Source organism: Tubulanus polymorphus, chromosome 10 (assembly GCF_964204645.1).
Source record: "Tubulanus polymorphus chromosome 10, tnTubPoly1.2, whole genome shotgun sequence".
Taxonomy (NCBI): Eukaryota; Metazoa; Nemertea; class Palaeonemertea; order Tubulaniformes; family Tubulanidae; genus Tubulanus; species Tubulanus polymorphus.
The window spans coordinates 1261883-1284686 of NC_134034.1; the positions used below are offsets into that span (position 1 = coordinate 1261883).

The 22804-nt window shown below is 42.2% G+C and overlaps 3 protein-coding genes across 5 annotated transcripts; 1 reads left to right on the forward strand and 2 right to left on the reverse strand.

Annotated features, from left to right (window-relative positions):
* The first annotated feature begins 213 nt into the window (after nt 1–213).
* On the forward strand, nt 214–21854 carry LOC141911663 (sterol regulatory element-binding protein cleavage-activating protein-like). Its single transcript, XM_074802655.1, has 24 exons — nt 214–388; nt 850–1034; nt 1524–1674; nt 1920–2083; nt 2205–2351; nt 3008–3202; nt 3678–3862; nt 4162–4288; nt 4827–4948; nt 5050–5144; nt 5343–5441; nt 5733–5891; nt 5974–6120; nt 6672–6964; nt 15381–15825; nt 16127–16242; nt 16509–17011; nt 17104–17240; nt 17657–17897; nt 18489–18661; nt 19245–19325; nt 19559–19771; nt 20165–20227; nt 20842–21854. The coding sequence occupies exons 2-24, from the start codon at nt 922–924 to the stop codon at nt 21022–21024; spliced, it is 4152 nt and encodes a 1383-aa protein (XP_074658756.1). The 5' UTR covers nt 214–388; nt 850–921; the 3' UTR covers nt 21025–21854.
* On the reverse strand, nt 6815–8663 carry LOC141911665 (uncharacterized). Its single transcript, XM_074802659.1, has 2 exons — nt 7122–8663; nt 6815–6929 (listed from the first exon to the last, which is right to left on the reverse strand). The coding sequence occupies exon 1, from the start codon at nt 8506–8508 to the stop codon at nt 7855–7857; it is 654 nt and encodes a 217-aa protein (XP_074658760.1). The 5' UTR covers nt 8509–8663; the 3' UTR covers nt 6815–6929; nt 7122–7854.
* On the reverse strand, nt 8807–13633 carry LOC141911664 (uncharacterized). 3 transcript variants are annotated; one of them, XM_074802657.1, is made up of 2 exons: nt 13540–13601; nt 8807–9905 (listed from the first exon to the last, which is right to left on the reverse strand). In XM_074802657.1, the coding sequence occupies exons 1-2, from the start codon at nt 13550–13552 to the stop codon at nt 9250–9252; spliced, it is 669 nt and encodes a 222-aa protein (XP_074658758.1). In that variant the 5' UTR covers nt 13553–13601; the 3' UTR covers nt 8807–9249. The 3 variants fall into 3 exon arrangements, with proteins under 3 accessions (XP_074658758.1, XP_074658757.1, XP_074658759.1); XM_074802656.1 differs by lacking the exon at nt 13540–13601 and adding an exon at nt 11195–11334; XM_074802658.1 differs by lacking the exon at nt 8807–9905 and adding an exon at nt 12068–13078 and having other exon boundaries at nt 13540–13633.
* Nucleotides 21855–22804: the final 950 nt, after the last annotated feature.

Below are 22804 nucleotides of genomic sequence, written 5' to 3' on the forward strand. Positions count from 1 at the left end.
TAGAAACCATTTAAAACATTTAAAAGATAATTTTGAGTATGTGTTTTACTATAAGTTGGCGATAAGCGTTCACAGTTAATCTGTGCCGGTGCACCTTCCCCGGTCGGGCGACTAGGGGACAATAAAACGATTCGAATTTGAATTTAACTTCAAATTTGAATTTGACTTTGCGGCCGTACTCTGGATTATTGCCAACAGTCGTAACCCCCCTAAAATACTTCCGGGTTGAGAAATTAGAGCGAAAAACCGATTTTAAAGTTCACCGGAGGCTGATAGCGAACCCGGTAGACATTAAAAATGTTTTCCAGTGAATGGAATTTGTGATAACGTTCGATAACTCGGGAATCGGGATTTAGAATCGCTGGAATATGAGTTAAAACAGTCCGGGGTAAGTGAAACATCCAGAACAATTACAAACTGAAATTGTGCCGTGGCCTGTGGGATTGGTCTAGGTTTAAAAACTGGAGATCTGGATCCAGAACTGTGGAACTGGATCATGAACTGTGAAACTGAATCCAGAATTGTGGAACTGAGCCCGCCCCGCAGAACTGGAATTTGGTCCTGACTTCAACTGGATCCAGAACTGTGGAACTGGGTTCAGAACTGTGGAACTGGGTTCAGAACTGTGGAACTGAATCCAGAACTGTGGAACTGGGTTCAGAACTGTGGAACTCGGTTCAGAACTGTGGAACTCGGTTCAGAACTGTGGAACTGAATCCAGAACTGTGGAACTCGGTTCAGAACTGTGGAACTGGGTTCACAACTGTGGAACTGGATCCAGAACTGTAGTATTGGACCTGGGATGTGTTTATTCGATTCAATGATATAAATCTTTTCATTTTTTTGCAGGTAATAATGTTGCAGTGACTAGCAGCCCCTCTCACCCCCTCACCCCCTCAGCTTGGCGTTTGTTTCAGTGAAATGAAGAAGTTTAGAGAAAAGATCGCTCAGTTATATTACACACACGGTTTAATCTGTGCCAGTCATCCTTATTCAATCATTACATGGGTTTTAGTTGTTGTATTCATTGCCTGGTGAGTATTCTAATAAAATCCTCCATAAATCCCCCTATGACATCACCAAATTACCTTCTAGCAGTTTGATGACGATGTCATAAGGGGATTTATGGAGGCAGATTTCACTTCTAGGAGTGTCTCAAAATCAAATTATCATTAGACAACTTGATGATGTCATAAGGGGATTTATGGAGGCAGACATCTTTTCTAGAAGTGTCTATATATCAAATCACTAAACAATTTGATGATGTCATAGGGGGATTCATGGAGGCAGACATCTTTTCTAGAAGTGTCTGTAGATCAAATCACTAAACAATTTGATGATGTCATAGGGGGATTTATGGAGGCAGACATATTTTCTAGAAGTGTCTGTAGATCAAATCACTAAACAATTTGATGATGTCATAGTGGAATTTATGGAGGCAGACATCTTTTCTAGAAGTGTCTGTAAATCAAATCACTAAACAATTTGATGATGTCATAGGGGGATTTAAATCTGTTTTTTAGTTATCCGTTACGGTATTTGCCGTTGCCCGGCAATGCCCCGTTACAATATAAAACGCCGGTGACCGGGTATAAGATACCGCAGCCTCCGACGGTGCCGCCCCGGGTCGACGCGGATGTCTCCAACCTCGACGAGACCGGACAACCGTTATGGGTAAATATCGTTTTGCCTGGGCAGAATGTGTATTCTATGATAAATTACACATCTGTAAATTCGTAATCATACGTAATTCATGATAAATTACGTGTAATTCATGATAAATTACATGTAATTTTTACATAGATTACTTCCATTGATTCGTCTATTGGTAATTGAATGTAATTTATTTACTTAATCGCACGGTTTTCCCACCAGGAGGCGTTTTACAAAAAAATAACTTAAATTTTTGTTTCCTGCAGTATGTACACGCGCCGCTCAGCTACATCCAACAGATCGAATTCAAGATGGCCGTGTCGCCGTGGCACCCGTACGACCTGATACCGACAGACGCGTTTCGTGCTCCGCTGATGAAAGTGTTCGATATCGTCAACGCTGTCAACGAAGTCCAGTTTGTCGCTAACGGGTAACACTAAAAATAGGACGCACATTTTTCGAATTAATAAGTCAACTGAGTATTGAATTCAGAAAAATCGTTTTTATAGAAATATGGTGGTAAAATTTGAGAATTTTTGTTTAATTTCTAGAAGTGTCGATGGTAAAATGTTGGGTATTTCTGATTTGTGCTTCCGCGTTGAGGAGACTCTTCCCGAATCCGGAGTTAAAGATGTTTTACCGGAATACGACTGTTTGATCGTGTCACCGGCCGGTCTGTGGCAGAGGAACCGACAGACGTACGTTAGGTTTAAATCTAGATCAACTTATCCTGGTCTTATCTTAAGATTAAACTCCCTCCCTCCCTACCACTAAAATGAACATATCCTGGTCTCACCTTAATTTTCAACTTTGGAATTGGACCAATATCAGCTTATCCTGATCTTATCTTCAGTTTCAACTCCCTCCCTACCACTAAAATGAACTTATCCTGGTCTTGTGGAGTTGAACTGAATTCATCTTAGCCCAGTCCTATCTTCATTGATCTCTTCAGAATTGGCCTGGTCTTACGTGTCTGAAGGGTTTACCGTGGGACTGAACTTTAAAAACAGCTGATTATAAGGCATATCTTAACCCTTTCAGTGCGTCTACAGTGATGGATTTTGCTAGTACATCGCACTGCGGTGTATTGATGTAATTAGTAATCATCTCTATTGAAAGATGGCAGCACCTGTCAAACATAGTGAAATACTAGCAACTAACGATACACCGTGCAGCGGTGTAGACTCACTATAGTGGTATTCCCGTTATTCAACACACTAGGGTGGAATTTTTCAAAATTTTCAAATTATCTTCAGCCCTATAGGGTATTAATTAGTCAGCACTGAAAGGGTTAATCAGCTATTGAAGTTAACTCGGTCGCCGTCTGGTCTAATCGTTATATTTACGCTCTCAGTTTTCAGTTTGACGGTGAGATTTTAAAGACGATCTCTCGCGCCGTTTGGACGTCGTTGAACAGTTGCCCGTTGTTGAAAGACGTCGTATTCGGTGTGCCGTGGAAGAACACCGGTGTGCCGCGATATTTCCTACGCAATCGACAACGAATTATCAATTTCGCGGTGACCCTCGTTCTGAAAACGTACGACCCTCGGTGAGTAGCTCGACTCGGAATAAATTTTCCTCGCTTCTATCAATCTTAGGATAGCCATGATTACGATTACGATTTTATTTACACTCCAACCATTTCCATGGTATATGGAGGAAAACTATTACACATGTATATACAAGTATTTACAAAACAACACTGAAGTGATTAAAATTTAGAGAATTAAAACGTAACAAAATATATATACATCAACTATTTACAATACTATATATACTATTGGAGGGATCTATATACATCTAAGCTGGTCTTAATGAATGCGGTGACCAAGGCGCCATCTATCAATTGTGCGGTGAACTATGTCAAATATTGGTGTCTTCGACGGTGTAAGGGTTAAAAAGTGTATCACAGTAAATCTTGGCCTCGAAATTTTTGCCAATGGGACTCTTGATTCTGGACCTGATCGAAAAATCGTGAATAGAATTATTGGTAATTTCGACGACGTTCTCGTTCGTTATTTCAGATTTCAAGAAGCGCTACGGGAGAAATTAACGGCAGATGGAGTTTACTCGTTGGAGTCGGTCGATAATAAAACGGCGGACGACGATATCGTTCACGTTTACTATAAAGATATCAACTATTTCGTCGAATATACTCTGTTACTAGTCACGTATCTCGTACTGTTCTTATACATCTATTTCTCAGTTCGTAAGTATTCGAAAAATGTTCTTTTGAGAATTTTTTCTCTCTTCGTTTTCTTAAATTTTTGACAAATTCTTATATTTTTTAGCTATATTTTTGTTAAGAAAGTATATTTTTTTGGAAATTTTCAATTTTGTTTTCATAGTCTCTATTTTCATTTGAAAATATTTTTTTTGTCGAAGAAATTCTTTCTCGCCTCTTCTGAAAATCCTTTTCGTCGCACTCAAAGTAAACTATCTGAATCTGACAAATGACTAACCTCTAGGTTCGGGGGAGATTATTTTCTGTAAATATTTGTTTTTTAGGTAAAATCGAGATGGTTAAGTCTAAATGGGGGCTAGCGTTGAGTGCTGTAGCGACAGTCGTTGCTTCATTACTGATGTCAATCAGTGTTTGTACATTCTTCGGCCTTCAACCATCTCTACTTGGCAGGTAAGCCAATCTGATGATGTCATAGGGGAACTTATAGAGGCAGACATATTTTCTAGAAGTGTCTATAGATCTAATCACTAGTAGACAATTTGATGATGTCATAGGGGGATTTATGGAGGCAGACATCTTTTCTAGAAGTGTCTATAGATCAAATCACTAGTAGGTATAATGATGATGTCATAGGGGATTTATGGAGGCAGACATCTTTTCTAGAGGTGTCTATAGATCAAATCACTAGTAGGTATAATGATGATGTCATAGGGGGATTTATGGAGGCAGACATCTTTTCTAGAAGTGTCTATAGATCAAATCACTAGTAGGTATTATGATGATGTCATAGAAGGATTTATGGAGGCAGACATCGTTTCTAGAAGTGTCTCTAGATCAAATCACTAGTAGGTATTTTGATGATGTCATAGGAGGATTTGTGGGGGCAGACATCTTTTCTGGAAGTGTCTATAGGCCTATAGATCAAACCACTAGGGGGCAATTTGATGATGTCATAGGGGGATTTATGCGGTTTTGGTTTCTGTTTCAGTGAGATATTTGAAATCTTCCCGTATCTAATTGTAATTATTGGTCTGGAGAATATTCTGGTGTTAACGAAATCCGTCGTTTCGACTCCTGTTCATTTAGACGTCAAATATCGCATCGCTCAAGGTACAAAAAATAACAACCTCAACTTCCGATTCATCAGATCCCCGAAATCATCGAAGAAATTCTGATTGATTATCGTAATATGATTATTTCGATGTTTCTAGGGTTAAGTCGAGAAGGCTGGTCGATAACGAAGAACATCCTCATTGAATTACTGATTTTGTTGTTCGGATTCTTTACGTTCGTCCCGGCGATACAGGTACGCCCGTGTAATTTATCATAAATTACACATCCCTGAATTAATTGATTGTATGTAATTTGTGTCGAATTACACATTAAAGTGTTTACAATTCTATGTAATTTATCATAAATTGCACATCAATGAATTAACTGTTGTATGTAATAAGCTGAAGTTACACTTTGAATCTAGATCTATTTTATCATTCTCTTCTGTTAGGAGTTTGTTCTATTCGCTTGCGTCGGACTTCTATCCGATTTTTTCCTACAAATGGTTTTCTTCGTGACCGTTTTGTCGATCGACATTCGTAGAATGGAGGTAAGCGAGCATTTATGATTTGCCATTTAAACTTTGAGTTAACTTTCCAGGGGCGGAACCATTGAAGGACTTGTCCCATCCCAAATGGGAACTTTGATGTCACAAAAATCAATTTTAGGGGCACAACCGCACTGAAATGCGCCAATTATCTTTGTTGACAAAAGGAAGGGCAAATTTGATGAACATGTACAAGTCTCATTTAGTCCCCCTGGATCTGCCCCTGGAAATCCATGTTCAAGATTTTCTAATTTGTTGACCTAATCATATTCAATCATGTTAATTATATTCCAGTTGTCCGATTTGCATAAGAAGGGCGTTACGCTGCCAGAGGCGGATTCACCTCATCCTCAGCCGTTTATTCAACACTGTCCGGTAATGAGTTGTCTCGAAGGTCACCAGCAGCAGCAGACGGGTGGCATGAAACGAGTCAAGTCGCACCCGAGTTTAACGGTAAAATTTCCTATAAAATAATCAGTTCTATCATCTATCACTAGAGGGTGCTGTTGTTGATGATATTTAGTTCCGCTTACAGACGTCGTCTGCTGCAGGGGGCGCCACATTGGTAGAAGAGAAAGATCATCGATCTCGTCGCGTGTCGCAGACGGCGAATAACGTCCCGAAACGTTTGAGATTGATCTACTTCCTCGCGAGTACTCGCGTCGCTCAACGCATGCTCATGGTACGTTATTCTCTAGAGGTATCTCGTAACTCTGGTTCCGCCAATGCTTGCTTTTGAGATATCTCGGAGTGTGGAGTCCTTAGATATTGCCTTTAACAGATATTTCACTGTTCTGGATCTGCTGCCATTGATTCTGGATCTGTTAACATTGATTCAATGGGATATCTTATAGAATCAATGTTGACCGAATCAGAATCAATGGTATCGTAATGTCAACTGTATCTCTTATAGGTTCTGGTTCTGCCACCATTGCTTTTAAGATATCTCATAGTTCTGAAATCTTGAATGTTGCCTCGTAGATATCATATCACTGTTTTAGATCTGTTACCATTGATTGTGGATATCTCGCCATTGATTCAATGAGATATCTCATAGAAACAATGTTAACCGAACCGGAATCAATTGTAGTCGAACTTATATTACCCGATATCTTAATCACGTCATTAAAGACAACATCCCATTGGTGCCATCTGGTGGAATAATCGATTCTGAGAATTAAGAAATTTTATTTCGCATAATTTGAAAAGAAAGGTGATATTTTTTTTTCCTAGATTTGCACTATAGTATGGATCGGTTTGATCTTGTATAACACCGGTCTTGTCGATCAGGTCATTCAAGTGACGTTCAATCGCTCGAGTTATCTCTACGACTACGCGCCCGACAACATCGACATTTACAACAATAAAGACTCGTCGTCGTCGTCGTCGGCAACCGCGTCGAAGGCTTCCGATTCGCACGTTTCGAAATCGTTTTTGGCGCCGGATAGTTTGCAGTCGTGGAAGAAATTGTCGTACGCTCACTGGCCGACGCTGTTCTCATTTTATAACATATCATTGTTAAGCAGGTAGGAGTTTGTTTTCGATTATCTGGACCCAGATCCACAGATGTGAGTTAAGATTTTATACAGTAAGACTTTATACAGATAAAACATTTGAAAATGAACTGATTCTTACTCACAACTGTGGAACTGGGTCCCGAGTTCGGGGTTTACTCTAACTCACAACCGCTGTCCAACTGGATCCCGAGTTCAGGGTTAACTCTAACTCACAACCGCTGTCCAACTGGATCCCGAGTTCAGGGTTAACTCTAACTCACAACCGCTGTCCAACTGGATCCCGAGTTCAGGGTTAACTCTAACTCACAACCGCTGTCCAACTGGATCCCGAGTTCAGGGTTAACTCTAACTCACAACCGCTGTCCAACTGGATCCCGAGTTCAGGGTTAACTCTAACTCACAACCGCTGTCCAACTGGATCCCGAGTTCAGGGTTAACTCTAACTCACAACCGCTGTCCAACTGGATCCCGAGTTCAGGGTTAACTCTAACTCACAACCGCTGTCCAACTGGATCCCGAGTTCAGGGTTAACTCTAACTCACAACTGTAGAACTGGATCCTCAGTTCTGAGTTAACTCTAACTCACAACTGTAGAACTGGATCCTGAGTTCAGGGTTAACTCTAACTCACAACTGTAGAACTGGATCCTCAGTTCAGAGTTAACTCTAACTCACAACTGTAAAACTAGATCCTCAGTTCAGGGTTAACTCTAACTCACAACTGTAGAACTGGATCCTCAGTTCTGAGTTAACTCTAACTCACAACTGTAGAACTGGATCCTGAGTTCAGGATTAACTCTAACTCACAACTGTGGTCCTGGAATTAGCTTTTATTCAGGATGGTTAAGCCAGGGTGAGAGTTAGTGCAGGCAATGCGCTCGGGTTCGATAGTCTTATAGTTCATTCAACCGTGGAATTCGTGTTCTTGTGTTGTTCGCCGACGTAGATGACTTGCGCAACTTGCGTTTTCGGTCGACAACAGGTGGCGCCGCATCCGAACGCGGCCATGACGACACTAGCGACGAATAGGACGACGCCAAAGACCAAACGCGCGGCGGCGAGTGAAATCAATGGGTTGGCTTCATTTCGTCTCAGGTAACTTGTATCAGAAAGGTTCCAATACACGAACACCTCCACTATCGAAAAGACCAACAGGATGCCGGTGATGATCGCGGTGATGATCGCCATCACCAGACACGTGATCACGTAACATTTACGCGGGTTAATGGAGGCGGCGAGAGCGAATGCGGCGGTCAGAACGCCGATCGGTATTTCCCAGAAACACATCGCTGTCGCCTCTGGAAGATAGTTATGCGAGCGGCGGGTGAGAATTTTGTACAGACGTATGATATCGACGATCAGAATCAACGCGATTGCGACGAATAAAACGATTGAAATGATCTTCGCTCGTTTACGATATCGTGTTTCGGCCACGTTGTGTTTCGTCAAAGATTCCTCGATGATTTCGCAGTTCGCCGGGACGCTCGCGGTTACCGGGGGCGATGAGGATTTCCGTCCATTGTCTTCATCTTCGATCAACTGCTCGAAATCCATCCCTGTTCAACGATAAATTAATTAACTTTCATTGGATTGAAAATCAATATGATAACAGTTTTTGAACATGGATCCAGTTGCACAGTTGTGGATCCAGTTCTACAGTTCAAGATCCAGTTCTACAGTTGTGGAACCAGTTCTACAGTTCTGGATCCAGTTCCACAGTTGTGGAACCAGTTCTACAGTTGTGGATCCAGTTCTACAGTTGTGGATCCAGTTCCACAGTTGTGGAACCAGTTCTACAGTTGTGGAACCAGTTCCACAGTTGTGGATCCAGTTCTACAGTTGTGGATCCAGTTCTACAGTTGTTGTGTTCACGCCAGTAGTAATTGTATAAGAAGCTGTACTTTATTTGCGGTTTATATACAGTTACAAGTTACATAGGTCACATGACCGGATAATGCATGGCTATTGGTTAATACAAGGAACGCCTCTAGACATTTACATGTAGATGATAAGAGTACACAGTCTCCGACAGCTGTCCGGAGTATCGATGTTATTAGTAATTAGTTCTTATCTCTATAGAAAGATGGCAACACCTGTCAAACATAGTGAAATATCAGTAATTGATGATACATCGCACCGTGGTGTAGACGCGCCATAGCGGTACGTCTCTTATTCAATGCGCTGCGGTGGAATTTTTTGCACTTTCGGGTATTAATTAGTCAGCAGAGAAAGGGTTAAAGTCGGGGTGAGAGTTTAATCAGGAAATTCCGCGGGTTTTTTCTGATATTTTGTCATTCACTCCGCTGCGGTGGAATTCCTGTTCGTGTGTTGTTCGCCGACGTAGATGACTTGCGTAACTTGCGTTTTCGGTCGACAACAGGTGGCGCCGCATCCGAACGCGGCCATGACGATGCTGGCGACGAATAAGGCGACGCTGAAGATGAAACGCACGATGCCCGTGGCTAATATCAGTCGACGGGTTCGATCACGACTCTCATTACCGGATAGAAATCTTACTAAATGTGAAAACAGTACAATCTCCGGTATCGACCGGACTAACAAGATGCCGGTGATGATCGCGGTGATGATCGCCATCACCAGACACGTGATCACGTAACATTTACGCGGGTTAATGGAGGCGGCGAGAGCGAATGCGGCGGTCAGAACGCCGGTCGGTATTTCCCAGAAACACGTAAACGCCACCTGGTTGTAGAAATTCGTGATCGCTTCGTGAAGTCGTATGATATCGACGATCAGAATCAACGCGATCGCGACGAATAAAACGATCGAAATGATCTTCGCTCGTTTGCGATATCGTGTTTCGGCCATGTTGTGTTTCGTCAAAGATTCCTCGATGATTTCGCAGTTCGCCGGGACGCTCGCGGTTACCGGGGGCGATGAGGATTTCTGTCCATTGTCTTCATCTTCGATCAACTGCTCGAAATCCATCCCTGTTCAACGATAAATTATTCAACTTTCATTGGATTGAAAATCAATATGATAACAGTTTTTGAACATGTACCCAGTTGCACAGTTGTGGATCCAGTTGCACAGTTGTGGATCCAGTTGCACAGTTGTGGATCCAGTTGCACAGTTGTGGATCCAGTTGCACAGTTGTGGATCCAGTTGCACAGTTGTGGATACAGTTGCACAGTTGTGTACCCAGTTGCACAGTTGTGGATACAGTTGCACAGTTGTTGATACAGTTGCACAGTTGTGGATACAGTTCCACAATCATGGATGCAGTTCCACATCTCTTGACCCAGTTCCACAGTTGTGGACACAGTTCCACATTTCCGGACCCAGTTCCCGAATTGTTGGTTGATAAGATTTGAGTCGAATTTGACTCAGGAATCGAAAACCGTTGAACTGGATTTATCTCTCACTTGGAGACTGAATTCTATTTTTTATTATATCTGATGTAATAATGAGGTTCAACTTAATTACAGTCAGCCCGCTTTATTCCGATCGGTTTTACTCGGATTTCGACGTATCTCGGATGATTTTTAAAAGTCCCTTCAGTTTCTTGTTATAATACCTTACAAAAATGTCACTTAATTCGGTTTGTATTATTCGGATTTTCGACTATTCCGAATTTGAATTTTCGAGACCCGTTTGTTCATATCCGTCGAAATCTTACCACTTTCATTCGGATGATAAATTTTGATATCGAATAGAGCACGGCGACAGTGCCGTGCGACGCGACGTGATGCAATCCACGCTCGATAGTCATAGCGATGTGCCGCGTTACGCGTCGCAATATACAGTATATGATCAGGCAACGGTCTATTAAAATAGGCTAACGGTATTGATTGTTGCGATAGCAGGCCGTAAGCCCAACCCGACAGTCACCAACGTTCACGGGGCTTTGGATGTTCGAAACAGATTTGCACTGGCCAAGTCTACCGACGAGAAATTCGTCGATGGAGTATCGGTTTTCTCTCGGAAATGTGAGAACTTTCATCAACGGGACGTCCCGAAACGCGCTAAGCAGACGTTGATTTCTGCCTTCTTTGTGAAAAAAGACCGAGACTGTTTATATTGCGATGGCGTATGGTTTATTCATGATACAATGTAATAATACGTACAATAAAATTGATATTTTGTTTCGATCTGAAGTGCAACACTCATCGTCGTCATTTTCAATGGTAGAAGCATGGTAAATTGCTATCTATTTAATTCGGATTTCACATAATTTTAGCGGTCCCGAGTGATCCGAATAAAGCGGGTTTGACTGTACCTTGATTCAGCATTGTAGAATCCTACGTATTCTATATCTCGCAGGTACTGTGTAGCTGCTGCTGCTGCTGCTGCTGATGCCGATGCTGGTATAGTAGTAGTCAGTACTGTCGTTGTTGATTTCCGCTTGTGTTCTACTTTCTCTTCTGCCGTAGTTATTTGGGTCAGACGCGGACGAGACTGTGCGTAGGTTATTTTTTACCCTCATTAGACAAAGTACACAAACGTACACGGTACCATTTGAATATGCTGCAGTTATACCGAGAGGCGATGAATTACACAACGCTATCGACAACATCCGTAAACGTTATCATCGGCTACAGAGAAAATTCTAACGGTTTCAGGAAATGTTTTCATTCGGAATAAAAGTTGACCTTGTTGACGCGATGGGAGTCGCGAGCGAGGACGGTTGCCGAATGGTTTTACAATATGAATGAGGTTTTAAAACCGCCTGTTTACGATACAGTAGACTTCAGCCAGATTCGGACCGGTAGACCTCTTCCCCTTAACTCTTCTAGAACCAGTCCGACTGCTCCAAGTGGTCTAAAAGGGGCAGAAATGTTGGCGAAAAAAATCAGTCGATATTTTCTAGAAAAGGCTTATTCGAATCATTGCCCGAATAAACTTTTTTTATTGATTTGTTTTTTCAGAAAATTTCCTAAGATCCTAAGCCGTGGATCTCGGCCTCTGTTCGGTTTACGAGGAATCCGAACTGAATAGTTAGTAATAAAACTGGTTTATTGTGGATCACTTCAGAGTTTTTAAAACAGCCCATAAAAACAACAATGTCGTAATTCAAGTTTGTTTATTTATGAAAATATTTGTCGATCATCTTTAGCTATAGATTTCATTTGTTAAAAAAAAAAGTGTTTATAACAATGATGAAGTTTAAAGGACAGAAAATATTTACAAAGTTTTCATTTTTAAGGAAACGGATTTTAACAGATTTTATAGTGTATCTACACCACGATGCGGTGTATAAATCAGTGATGGACTTAGCTAGTACATCGCGACATATTGTTGTATTTATTAATTAGTTTTTACCTCTATTGAAAGATGGCAGCACCTGTTAAACATAGTCAAATATCTGTAACTAACGATACACCGCACCGCGGTGTAGACACATTGAAGCAGTTTGCCCGTTATAGAATACACTGAGGTGAAATCTTTTTAAGTTATCCCCAGCACTGTCGGGTATTAATTAGTCGGCACTGAAACTGGTTAATCCAGTTTTAGAGATAGACCAGGTGGGTCATTCACTCCGCTGCGGTGGAATTTGTGTTCGTGTGTTGTTCGCCGACGTAGATGACTTGCGTAACTTGCGTTTTCGGTCGACAACAGGTGGCGCCGCATCCGAACGCGGCCATGACGATGCTGGCGATGAGTAAGACAACGCTGAAGATAAAATGCACGATGCCGGTGGCTAATGATATCAGTTGACTGGTTCGATCACGACTCTCATAAGCGGATAGAAATATCACTAAATGTGAAAACAGTACAATCTGGATGCCGGTGATGATCGCGGTGATGATCGCCATCACCAGACACGTGATCACGTAACATCTACGCGGGTTAATGGAGGCGGCGAGAGCGAATGCGGCGGTCAGAACGCCGGTCGGTATTTCCCAGAAACACGTAAACGCCACCTGGTTGTAGAATTTGATCGCTTCGTGAAGTCGTATGATATCGACGATCAGAATCAACCCGATCACGACGAATAAAACGATCGAAATGATCTTCGCTCGTTTACGATATCGTGTTTCGGCCATGTTGTGTTTCGTCAAAGATTCCTCGATGATTTCGCAGTTCGCCGGGATGCTCGCGGTTACCGGGGGCGATGAGGATTTCATGTCTTCATCTTCGATCAACTGCTCGAAATCCATCTCTGTTCAACGATAAATCATTTAAAAATAATCGGATTGAAAATTGATTCAGTTGTACATTTGTGGATCGGATCCAGTTCCACTGTTGTGGATACAGTTCCACTGTTGTGGATACAGTTCCGCTGTTATGGATCCAGTTCCGCTGTTGTGGATCCAGGTCTACTGTTCCAGATCCAAGTGTACATTTGTGAATTTAGTTGTACGTTGTGGATCCAAGTTTATATTGATGGATCAAAAATCAACAGTTCAAATATCATTATCTGTGCGTGTTGAGGAGGTAGGGGGTTAAATGTACTCTCTGGTCGTTTGTTTAGATAGTGCTACACTACCTTACGTGTAGAGACTGTTGAGACTATTGAGGAATATTGACGAGTGTTTTTGTCGAGGCAGTTGTTAACCTAATTGTGAAAAACACCTTTAAACATCAATGATTTGAGATGAAATACATTACGAAAAACAGTACCTTGATTCAGCATTGTAAAATCCTATGTCTCTCTCTCTCTCTTTCTCTTTGCTGGTTTTGTGTGCTGCTGCTGCTGCTGCTGCTATATTCACTTGTTATTGATCTCTACAGAGTTAGTTATTTGGGTCGAGACCCGACTGTATATGATGTGGTATATAAACCCTCATCAGACACCGCCAGTACTCGACTGCTGCTGTACTAAACTGCTGTGCATTTATTTCGGAGGTTTCTATAAGGAATTTCATTTGGGGAACTGATTTCGCATATGAAATTAGTCATAGGCTGTCCATTTAAGACATCTGAGGTCGAGTGGGTAGGGTTAAGGGAGGTTTGTGGGGGTTTGTTTTGCCTTGGGGTATTTGGATGTGGACATTTTAATTCCTGTAAGCCATCAGAACAAATCATGGACGATGATGATTTCAACTACGCATTAGAGGAGAAATAGTTCACATAAATGTATGGAACTACTAATTGTGGTTCGGGGAGTATTGAACAGTAAGGATATTTACGATTAACCGTAGACTTGAGCCACTAGACCTGATCATTATCAGTAGACCTCTCACCCTTAACTCTCTTGGATCCAGTTCGACCTGAGTCCAGAATTGTGGATCTCAGTCCAGAACTGTGGAACTGTGTCCAGAACTGTGGAACTGAGTCCAGAACTGTTGATCTGAGTCCAGAATTGTGGATCTCAGTCCAGAACTGTGGTGCTGGGTCCAGAATTGTGGATCTCAGTCCAGAACTGTGGATCTGAGTCCAGAACTGTGGAACTGGGTCCAGAACTGTGGTGCTGGGTCCAGAACTGTGGATCTGAGTCCAGAACTGTGGATCTCAGTCCAGAACTGTGGATCTGAGTCCAGAACTGTGGAACTGAGTCCAGAACTGTGGAACTGAGTCCAGAACTGTTGATCTGAGTCCAGAATTGTGGATCTCAGTCCAGAACTGTGGAACTGTGTCCAGAACTGTGGAACTGAGTCCAGAACTGTTGATCTGAGTCCAGAATTGTGGATCTCAGTCCAGAACTGTGGTGCTGGGTCCAGAACTGTGGATCTGAGTCCAGAACTGTGGATCTCAGTCCAGAACTGTGGATCTGAGTCCAGAACTGTGGAACTGAGTCCAGAACTGTGGATCTGAGTCCAGAACTGTGGATCTGGGTCCAGAACTGTGGATCTGAGTCCAGAACTGTGGAACTGAGTCCAGAACTGTGGAACTGAGTCCAGAACTGTGGAACTGAGTCCAGAATTGTGGATCTCAGTCCAGAACTGTGGATCTGAGTCCAGAACTGTGGAACTGAGTCCAGAACTGTGGATCTGAGTCCAGAACTGTGGATCTGAGTCCAGAACTGTTGATCTGAGTCCAGAACTGTGGAACTGGAACCTGAACTGTGGAACTGAGTCCAGAACTGTGGATCTGAGTCCAGAACTGTTGATCTGAGTCCAGAACTGTGGAACTGAGTCCAGAACTGTGGAACTGAGTCCAGAACTGTGGAACTGAGTCCAGAACTGTTGATCTGAGTCCAGAACTGTGGATCTGAGTCCAGAACTGTGGAACTGAGTCCAGAACTGTGGATCTGGGTCCAGAACTGTGGATCTGAGTCCAGAACTGTGGAACTGAGTCCTGAACTGTGGATCTGAGTCCAGAACTGTGGATCTGGGTCCAGAACTGTGGATCTGAGTCCAGAACTGTGGAACTGAGTCCTGAACTGTGGAACTGAGTCCAGAACTGTGGATCTGAGTCCACAACTGTGGATCTGAGTCCAGAACTGTGGAACAGAGTCCGGAACTGTGGAACTCCCTCTCTTTCTTGAATTATGAATTTTTGAATTTTTCTCATTATTTCAGATATATCAGTATTTTACCCACGATGCACCTATCGGCCGTTATTGATCCGTCTGAAGCGATCTCACTGCGTCATCCGGCCGAACATGAAATAGCCGAACAAATCGCCGAGCAACGAAAACTCTACTCAAGGTCGGCGGAGCACGCCTCCGCGTATCAAATACCGTTCTCGAAACTGGATCCGTATTCGCAGAATTTGATGCTGCACGCAAAAAAACTGACGCAATATCCAAAATCGTCGAAAGAGTTTATCATCACGGTCGCCTTGGCGATCGCGAGCGCTTTATTCATCGTTTACATCGTCATGACGATGTACCGGTGTATGTGCTCTCGTAACTACGCCAAGTGGCGGTCGTCGTGGCGACGGCGTCCGAAACGTCGTCGATCGCTGTACTACGTGAAACAGATTCGCGAAACGGTTCCGCTGTTTCTGTGCGGACACGAACAGGTAACACTAAATACAGGATGTGTTATAAACCTAGAATCAAATAGTTCACTGTTGGAAGAGGAAAAGTGTTTTTGTGAAAGTAGAAAAGATTTTCGACATCATTTCAAAGTGATTATTTTGATTCTGGGGCTGTGTTAGCTGAATTGTTGGTTATAGTTTAAACCAGTGGTTAGTTGACGCGGTGACAATTAAAGGTTTATTGTTACAGTGGTATTTATCCGCCGGTTATCTTCAAACCAACTTTTCAGCAACAGCAGTCCCTGATTTGTAGTGGTGAAATGGTATTTGTTTGTTTTGTCAGGAGGTTGAATGTCTGGCGAGTGACGGTCCGCTGGTTATTAGTTCATGTCTAGCTGGTCAGATACGTGTGTGGGACAATACATCAGGGGAATGCCTTACTGCTGTACATAGAAAAAGGTAGACCTAACCCCTCAACTGATTGGTTGATATTAACTGTATTCTGATTGGTTGATATTTACTATATTCTGATTGGTTGATATTTACTATATTCTGATTGGTTCATGTAAACTTTATTCTGATTGGTTCATGTAAACTATATTGTGATGGGTTGATATTTACTATATTCTGATTGGTTGATATTTACTATATTCTAATTGGTTGATGCAAACTTTATTCTGATTGGTTGATATTAACTATATTCTGATTGGTTGATATTTTTCCAGCGCGTCATTAGATTTGGCACGGTACCCGTGTTCGGGTCGCAATATGGACGACAGCGACGCCGACCTCTACGCCGAGTACCACGGCAACAATGACTACTACGCCGAGAAAACAACGCCACCTAGTGATAACGATGATCAAACTAACAACAAAAACAAAATGGCCTCCGGGCGTAAAGGACATCGACGATTCGAATCGTGGCCGGATTTGACGCCGATGATCGAAACAAACTTCACGGCATTGGCGCGTAATCGGCGCGACGTCTCGCCGCCATCGTCGCGGTGTAAATCAGTGCCACCAGGTGGCGACGACAGAGACTCGACTGACTCATTCGATTTCGGAGCCGTTCGCGATTATTATCGCGAGCACCGGAATTCCGTCGAGGATCGGATGATTCGCCGGCAACATGAGGAGTTGCTACGGGAACGGTCAACAATGGAGACCGGTGTCGGCGGAGGCGGCGGAGGTCAAACAAATCAACCTCATTCACGCAGTCTCAGTTTCGGTAACAAATAGAAAAAAAAAATGATTTCAATTTCGTAATTGAAGAAGAAAAAGATGAAGAAATGAATTTGAATTTTTTTTCTGATTTTTTAGGAGACCAGACGTCAACGATTCACTACGATGCTACCGTTCATGAACAACACTTCCTCGGAGATCAAGCGCCACCTATCTGGTGTTTGACGTGTAAGGATAATCTGATTATAGCCGGCTGTAGCAACGGTCGCATCGAGGTGAGCAACATGTCTGCCTTCATTATTGCTCCTATGACATCATCAAATTGTTTACTAGTGATTTGATCTATAGCTAGACACTTCTAGAAAAGATGTCTGCCTCCATAAATCACCCTATGACATCATCAAATTATCTACTAGTGATTTGGTCTATAGACACTTCTAGAAAAGATGTCTGCCTCCATAAATCAACCTATGACATCATCATATTGTCTACTAGTGATTTGATCTATAGAACCTTCTAGAAAAGATGTCTGCCCTGATGAATCCCCCTATGACATCATCAAAATGTCTGTTAGCGATTTGATCTATAGGCATTTCTAGAAATCAACTACCAGTTATAGTCCGTCCAAAAAGAAAATATAGTTAAAAAACAAATGTAGTAAATTATTTAATGATTGTTGTTATGTTGATAGTTCTGGGATGCGTTGACCGGAATGTTGAAGTGTATGTATAACAGTAACACGTCAGGAGCAGACGGTGGAGTGAACGTCGCTGGAGTGAACGCTGGAGTCACCGGAATCTGTTTCATCTCCAATCGAGTAATCATCGCTCGTTTAAACGGAACAATCGATTTCCTCGAGTTAGAAACGTTCTGTACGACTCCGATTCCGGGAAATAATCCCACCGAAAAACCATCAAAATTACACAACCGCGGTATGTTCGATATCCTTCTTTTAGGGCTATCCCTGGTTTCAAATATCAGAGTTATCTATTGGGATAAATCCTTAACCTTGACCTGGTTTTATAGACTAGGTATCAAAGTGATCCCTAGGGATAAATCCTTAACCTTGACCTGGTTTTATAGACTGGGTATCAAAGTTATCACTAGGGATAAATCCTTAACCTGGACCTGGTTTTATAGACTGGGTATCAAAGTTACCCCTAGGGATAAATCCTTAATGGGGACCTGGTTTTATAGACTGGGTATCAAAGTTTTCCCTAGGGATAAATCCTTAACCTGGACCTGGTTTTATAGTCTGGGTAGCAAAGTTATCCCTAGGGATAAATCCTTAGCCTGAGCCCGGTTTTATAGACTGGGTATCAAAGTTATCACTGGGGATTAATCCTTAACCTGGGCCTGGTTTTATAGACTCAGTATCAAAGTTATCCCTAGGGATAAATCCTTAACCTAGGCCTGGTTTTATAGACTGGGTACCAAAGTTACCCGTAGGGGTAAATCCTAAATCTACGGTTTAACTGGTTTACTCCCTCTCTCTAAATCCGATAAACCGTTTTAAATTGCAGGACATTTCCGAGCGGGCAGCGGTCACGTTCGTACCGGATCGGGCGTGTTCAACTGGAACGATATCATCCATTGTTCGTTAGTCGTATCAATCCGAGCTCATCAGCAGCCGATCAGTGTTATACTGAGCGAGGGAGGACGTGTTGTCTCAGCTAGTCACGATCATACTTTAAAGGTATAATTTCAACGTGCGGACCTGGGGCCGGTTGCATAGTCAAGGTCCAGTCTAAGACCAACTTAATTCTATAGCCAATCTAACAACTTTAGACAAGTCTTAAAATTTAAGACCACTTTTGGACTTAAATCACGACTGTGCGACTGGTCCCTGGCTACTATTTTAGAGTATTTTCTCGGGGAATCAGAAAAAAAACAAGAAAAAATCAGGGAATATGACAAATTTTACCACAAAACCTGGAAAGCTCGGGGAATTTGGATGTTGTTATTGACCACGCGTTTCTTGATCAGTAAGTGATTTACTGAAAAGTGAATGAATTGTAATTTCTCTGATTCACTCAAAGGGAATTTTGTGTAATCACGCATGGGAAAATCAGGGAATACTCGGGGAATTTGTAAATGGGTGACAAGTGGCGAATCTGTTTTTTAGGACTCGACTTAGAAATCTTTCGTTGATCTTCAATTAAACCACAGTAATATTTATATCAAATTGTTGTCCTTTTTGATGCAAACTAAGACTGAGATATCGGGAAGTCTCTGGTGTGGTTAGTTTGGATTAGATGATATATATATATATATTTCAGGTGTATCGTTTTGAGGATATGTTGTGTTTGTTTACGTTACACGGACATGTCGGCAGCGTGACGGCCCTGTTCCTAGACAAGGCAAGTTTCAATGTATTTACACGTATCTTGTTGTAGACGTAAAGAGTGATGTCATAGGGGGAAATAAGGATTATCATAGCAACTGTGATATCATAGAGGAAATCAATGATATCGTAGGGGGAATAACAAATATCAAATGGTTCAGCTACGGGTGATAAGTGATATAATAGGGGGAAATCAGTGATGTCATTGGGTGATACAAGTTACAATAAACATCTATTATTCTCCTGTAGGTGGCGCCGTTAGCTGCGGCGAGTGGCTGCGAGGATGGCTCCGTACGTCTGTGGGATCTACTGACCGGAGCGTGTGTTCATAAACTCGACAGCCACCAGGGGGCGGTTACGGCAGTAACGTGTACTCCGATGTTCGTGATCAGCTCCGCGCAGGACGACCGTCTGTGTATCTGGGAGCGATGCCGCGGAACGCTGCTACATTCCATACGACTTGTAAGTTTAATACGACCCACTAGATGGCGCATTAATACACCTCACTTGCCACTAGTGGAATCCTCTATTGCTGCAGTAGTTGATGTCCTATTACACTCTAGCAACACCTGGTGGATCCTCACTGGCCACAAGTGGAATCCTCTATTGCTGCAGTAGTTGATGTCCTATTACACTCTAGCGACACCTGGTGGATCCTCACTGGCCACAAGTGGAATTCTCTATTGCTTCAGTAGTAGTTGATGTCCTACTACACTCTAGCGACACCTGGTGGATCCTCACTTGCCACAAGTGGAATCATCTATTGCTGCAGTAGTTGATGTCCTACTGCACACTAGCGACACCTAGTGGAATCCTATATTGTTTTTCAATTGTGTATTTGTGTATATTTTCTAGGATCCTGGTTCGTGCAGTAGTTTAGCGATGCTCACTAGCAATCTGTTAGTCAGCTCAGGACAGGTAAGGCCGGGTTCTGAGAGTTTGTTAAGTGGACTCCTTCTCTAGACTTTGTGGAATATAGTAAACTCTTCGTTACAATGGGGTACCCGCAAAACCAGCTATCCTGCCAGATGGCGTGACGAGCAGTAGGTTGTTTGTTGTCAAAATTAGTTCATTTTCAATGAACTTTGAACTGAACTTTTAGACTTCCGAATCCATGTACTATCACAGGACCCACCAAATATGAAATACTTTGATTCTTCTACCCAGAAATCGGTTAAGTTTTCATAAATAATTGATTCATTTAAGAGAAAAGTTCATTCAGTTTGAATTGAAATGTAGAAGGCAATCGAATACGGACGACCAACGAACTACTAGCGACACCTGGTGGAATCCTCGATTGCCACAGTTGTAGCGGTGCCGGTACCCCATTGGCGCCGAATTGTTGAACTGTAAGATTATTAGGCTAAAAAAAATTGATGCCTTGCCGCTATAGAAATGAACTGTTTATAAATTTTATCATATTTTACAAAAATGACCTGGCCGCTGCGGAGAAACAAGGTATCATTTTTGTTTAGCCTTAGTTTCAGAGAAAGGACTGTTTTGGTGAAATACGCGTTGTTTTGTTGTTTCAGGGTTGTATAATGTTATGGGATATAACGAAGGGCGAATTTCTACGCGTCGTTCCGCTCGGCAGCCACGACCAATCTAATTTCGTTCGCCAATTAATAGTCGTCGATAATAGCACCGCCATCTGTGATTACGGCAATGAACTAAGAGTCGTACATTTTCCATCCGTGCTGGAGAAGGTGGACTAGCAGCCGATGGACTAGTGACAGACATTTGGCCTCCCGAACAAACTGAACAATGATTAGCTTTCTGCAATATGAGTCAGTTGTGCTAAAAATTTGAGAGTTAACCATTGGATAAAAACTACTCCTCCTTGGCCCCCTTCCTTAGCCTGGTGCCACCCCTCCTCTTCCCGGATCCACCCCTCCTCGCAGCCTGAAGCCACCCTCTCTTCAGCCCAGAACCACTCCCCTCGAGGCTGGAGCCACCCTCCTGCCTGGAGCCACCCCTCATCAGGTTGGTGCTACTCTCCCAGCCAGGAGCCACCTCTCCTCATTCTGGAATATCCCCTGGGATGTCAGTTTTCTGATGGTTAACGTATGAGCAACAGATTAACTTCAATACTGTTGATTTTCTAAAGAAATGAATGACAAATTGTTTAAAAGTTTAATCACAGTCCATTCAAAATTCTGGTCAGTGATTTTGAAAAATTTCTTAAGCGAGCGAATTCAATGCTTTAATTAATTACCGGTAGCCCGGTATATTATTACCGGTAGCCCGGTATATTATTACCGGTAGCCCGGTATATTATTACCGGTAGCCCGGTATATTATTACCGGTAGCCTGGTATATTATCACCGGTAGCCCGGTATATTATTACCGGTAGCCCGGTATATTATCACCGGTAGCCCGGTATATTATTACCGGTAGCCCGGTATATTATTACCGGTAGCCCGGTATATTATTACCGGTAGCCCGGTATATTATCACCGGTAGCCCGGTGTTCAAAACCCTGAAATACTGTTTTACTTGTAATGTATATTTATGTATTTTTGATGTACTATATTTTTCTATTAAAATGGCATTAATTATTATTATTATTATTATTATTATTATTATTATTATTATTATTATTATTATTATTATTATTATTATCAATATTATGTGACCATTGTAAAAAAAAAACAAACTACCAGATATGTCTGTAAACAAATAAAATTTGATCTCAAAGATTTTGCTTAGAAAAGAACTGGTGTTAAATTTTTGTTCGTGATTTTGCAGTTAGCGCGTTTTGTGGGGTACAAGCAGCATGTATGGGTCGCTCGTGTGTCTTCTGTAACCCGTCATTATTTTGTAATGGCGGCAAAGCGCATCGAAGTGGATATAACTCAGTTTGGTGACAATTGTATCTATCATTTTCCTGGAGCCTTTGAAAAATTTATAAATTCACTCTTTCTGGAAATGATTAGTGATTAATCGGATTACATCAGTTTCAGTAGTTTTACAAGAATTTAGCCTGACTCGATCCGCCGCGTGTTTCAAATCTTTACCGTCAGGTGCTGCCGCTATATACATAACTAGCGGCAAAACTGTAAACTAACTAGGCATGCACGGTATGCTTACTGTGGTAAGCGAGTAACAGGTTAGTTCACATATTCACCGTTAACGATATGTATAGGGGCAGCAGTTGACGGTTAAAATTTCGCACGGACGATTCCCACTGTGGCATGCGAATAATGCAGACGAATTCAAAACTGATCCAAATGTCATTCATCAAACTGCGCCAATTGTATGATCTACATCGAGGCTCAAACTTTATATTGAAAATAGATTTATTCTTTTGCGTGATTTTTAGTAAATTTTTCAAGGAAATTCTTTGTGCCGCGCAGCAGGGGTGGCAACGAATTTTCTGCGGGCCCTTTTAGTGAAATTAATACGAAAGCAAATTTTTTTTCAGGGCACTTTTCCCCACCCACTAGTTGAGAAGCTGTCCGCAATACAAGATTCAGTTTGCTGTACTTTGCGTCA

Coding starts and splice junctions, on each gene's coding strand:
- LOC141911663 (XM_074802655.1), top strand. CDS start 922: ATGAAGAAGTTTAGAGAAAAGATCGCTCAGTTATATTACACACACGGT. Junction 2,084..2,204: donor GTCCAGTTTGTCGCTAACGG/GTAACACTAAAA, acceptor TTTAATTTCTAG/AAGTGTCGATGGTAAAATGT. Junction 18,662..19,244: donor GTCACGATCATACTTTAAAG/GTATAATTTCAA, acceptor TATATATTTCAG/GTGTATCGTTTTGAGGATAT.
- LOC141911665 (XM_074802659.1), bottom strand. CDS start 8,508: ATGGATTTCGAGCAGTTGATCGAAGATGAAGACAATGGACGGAAATCC.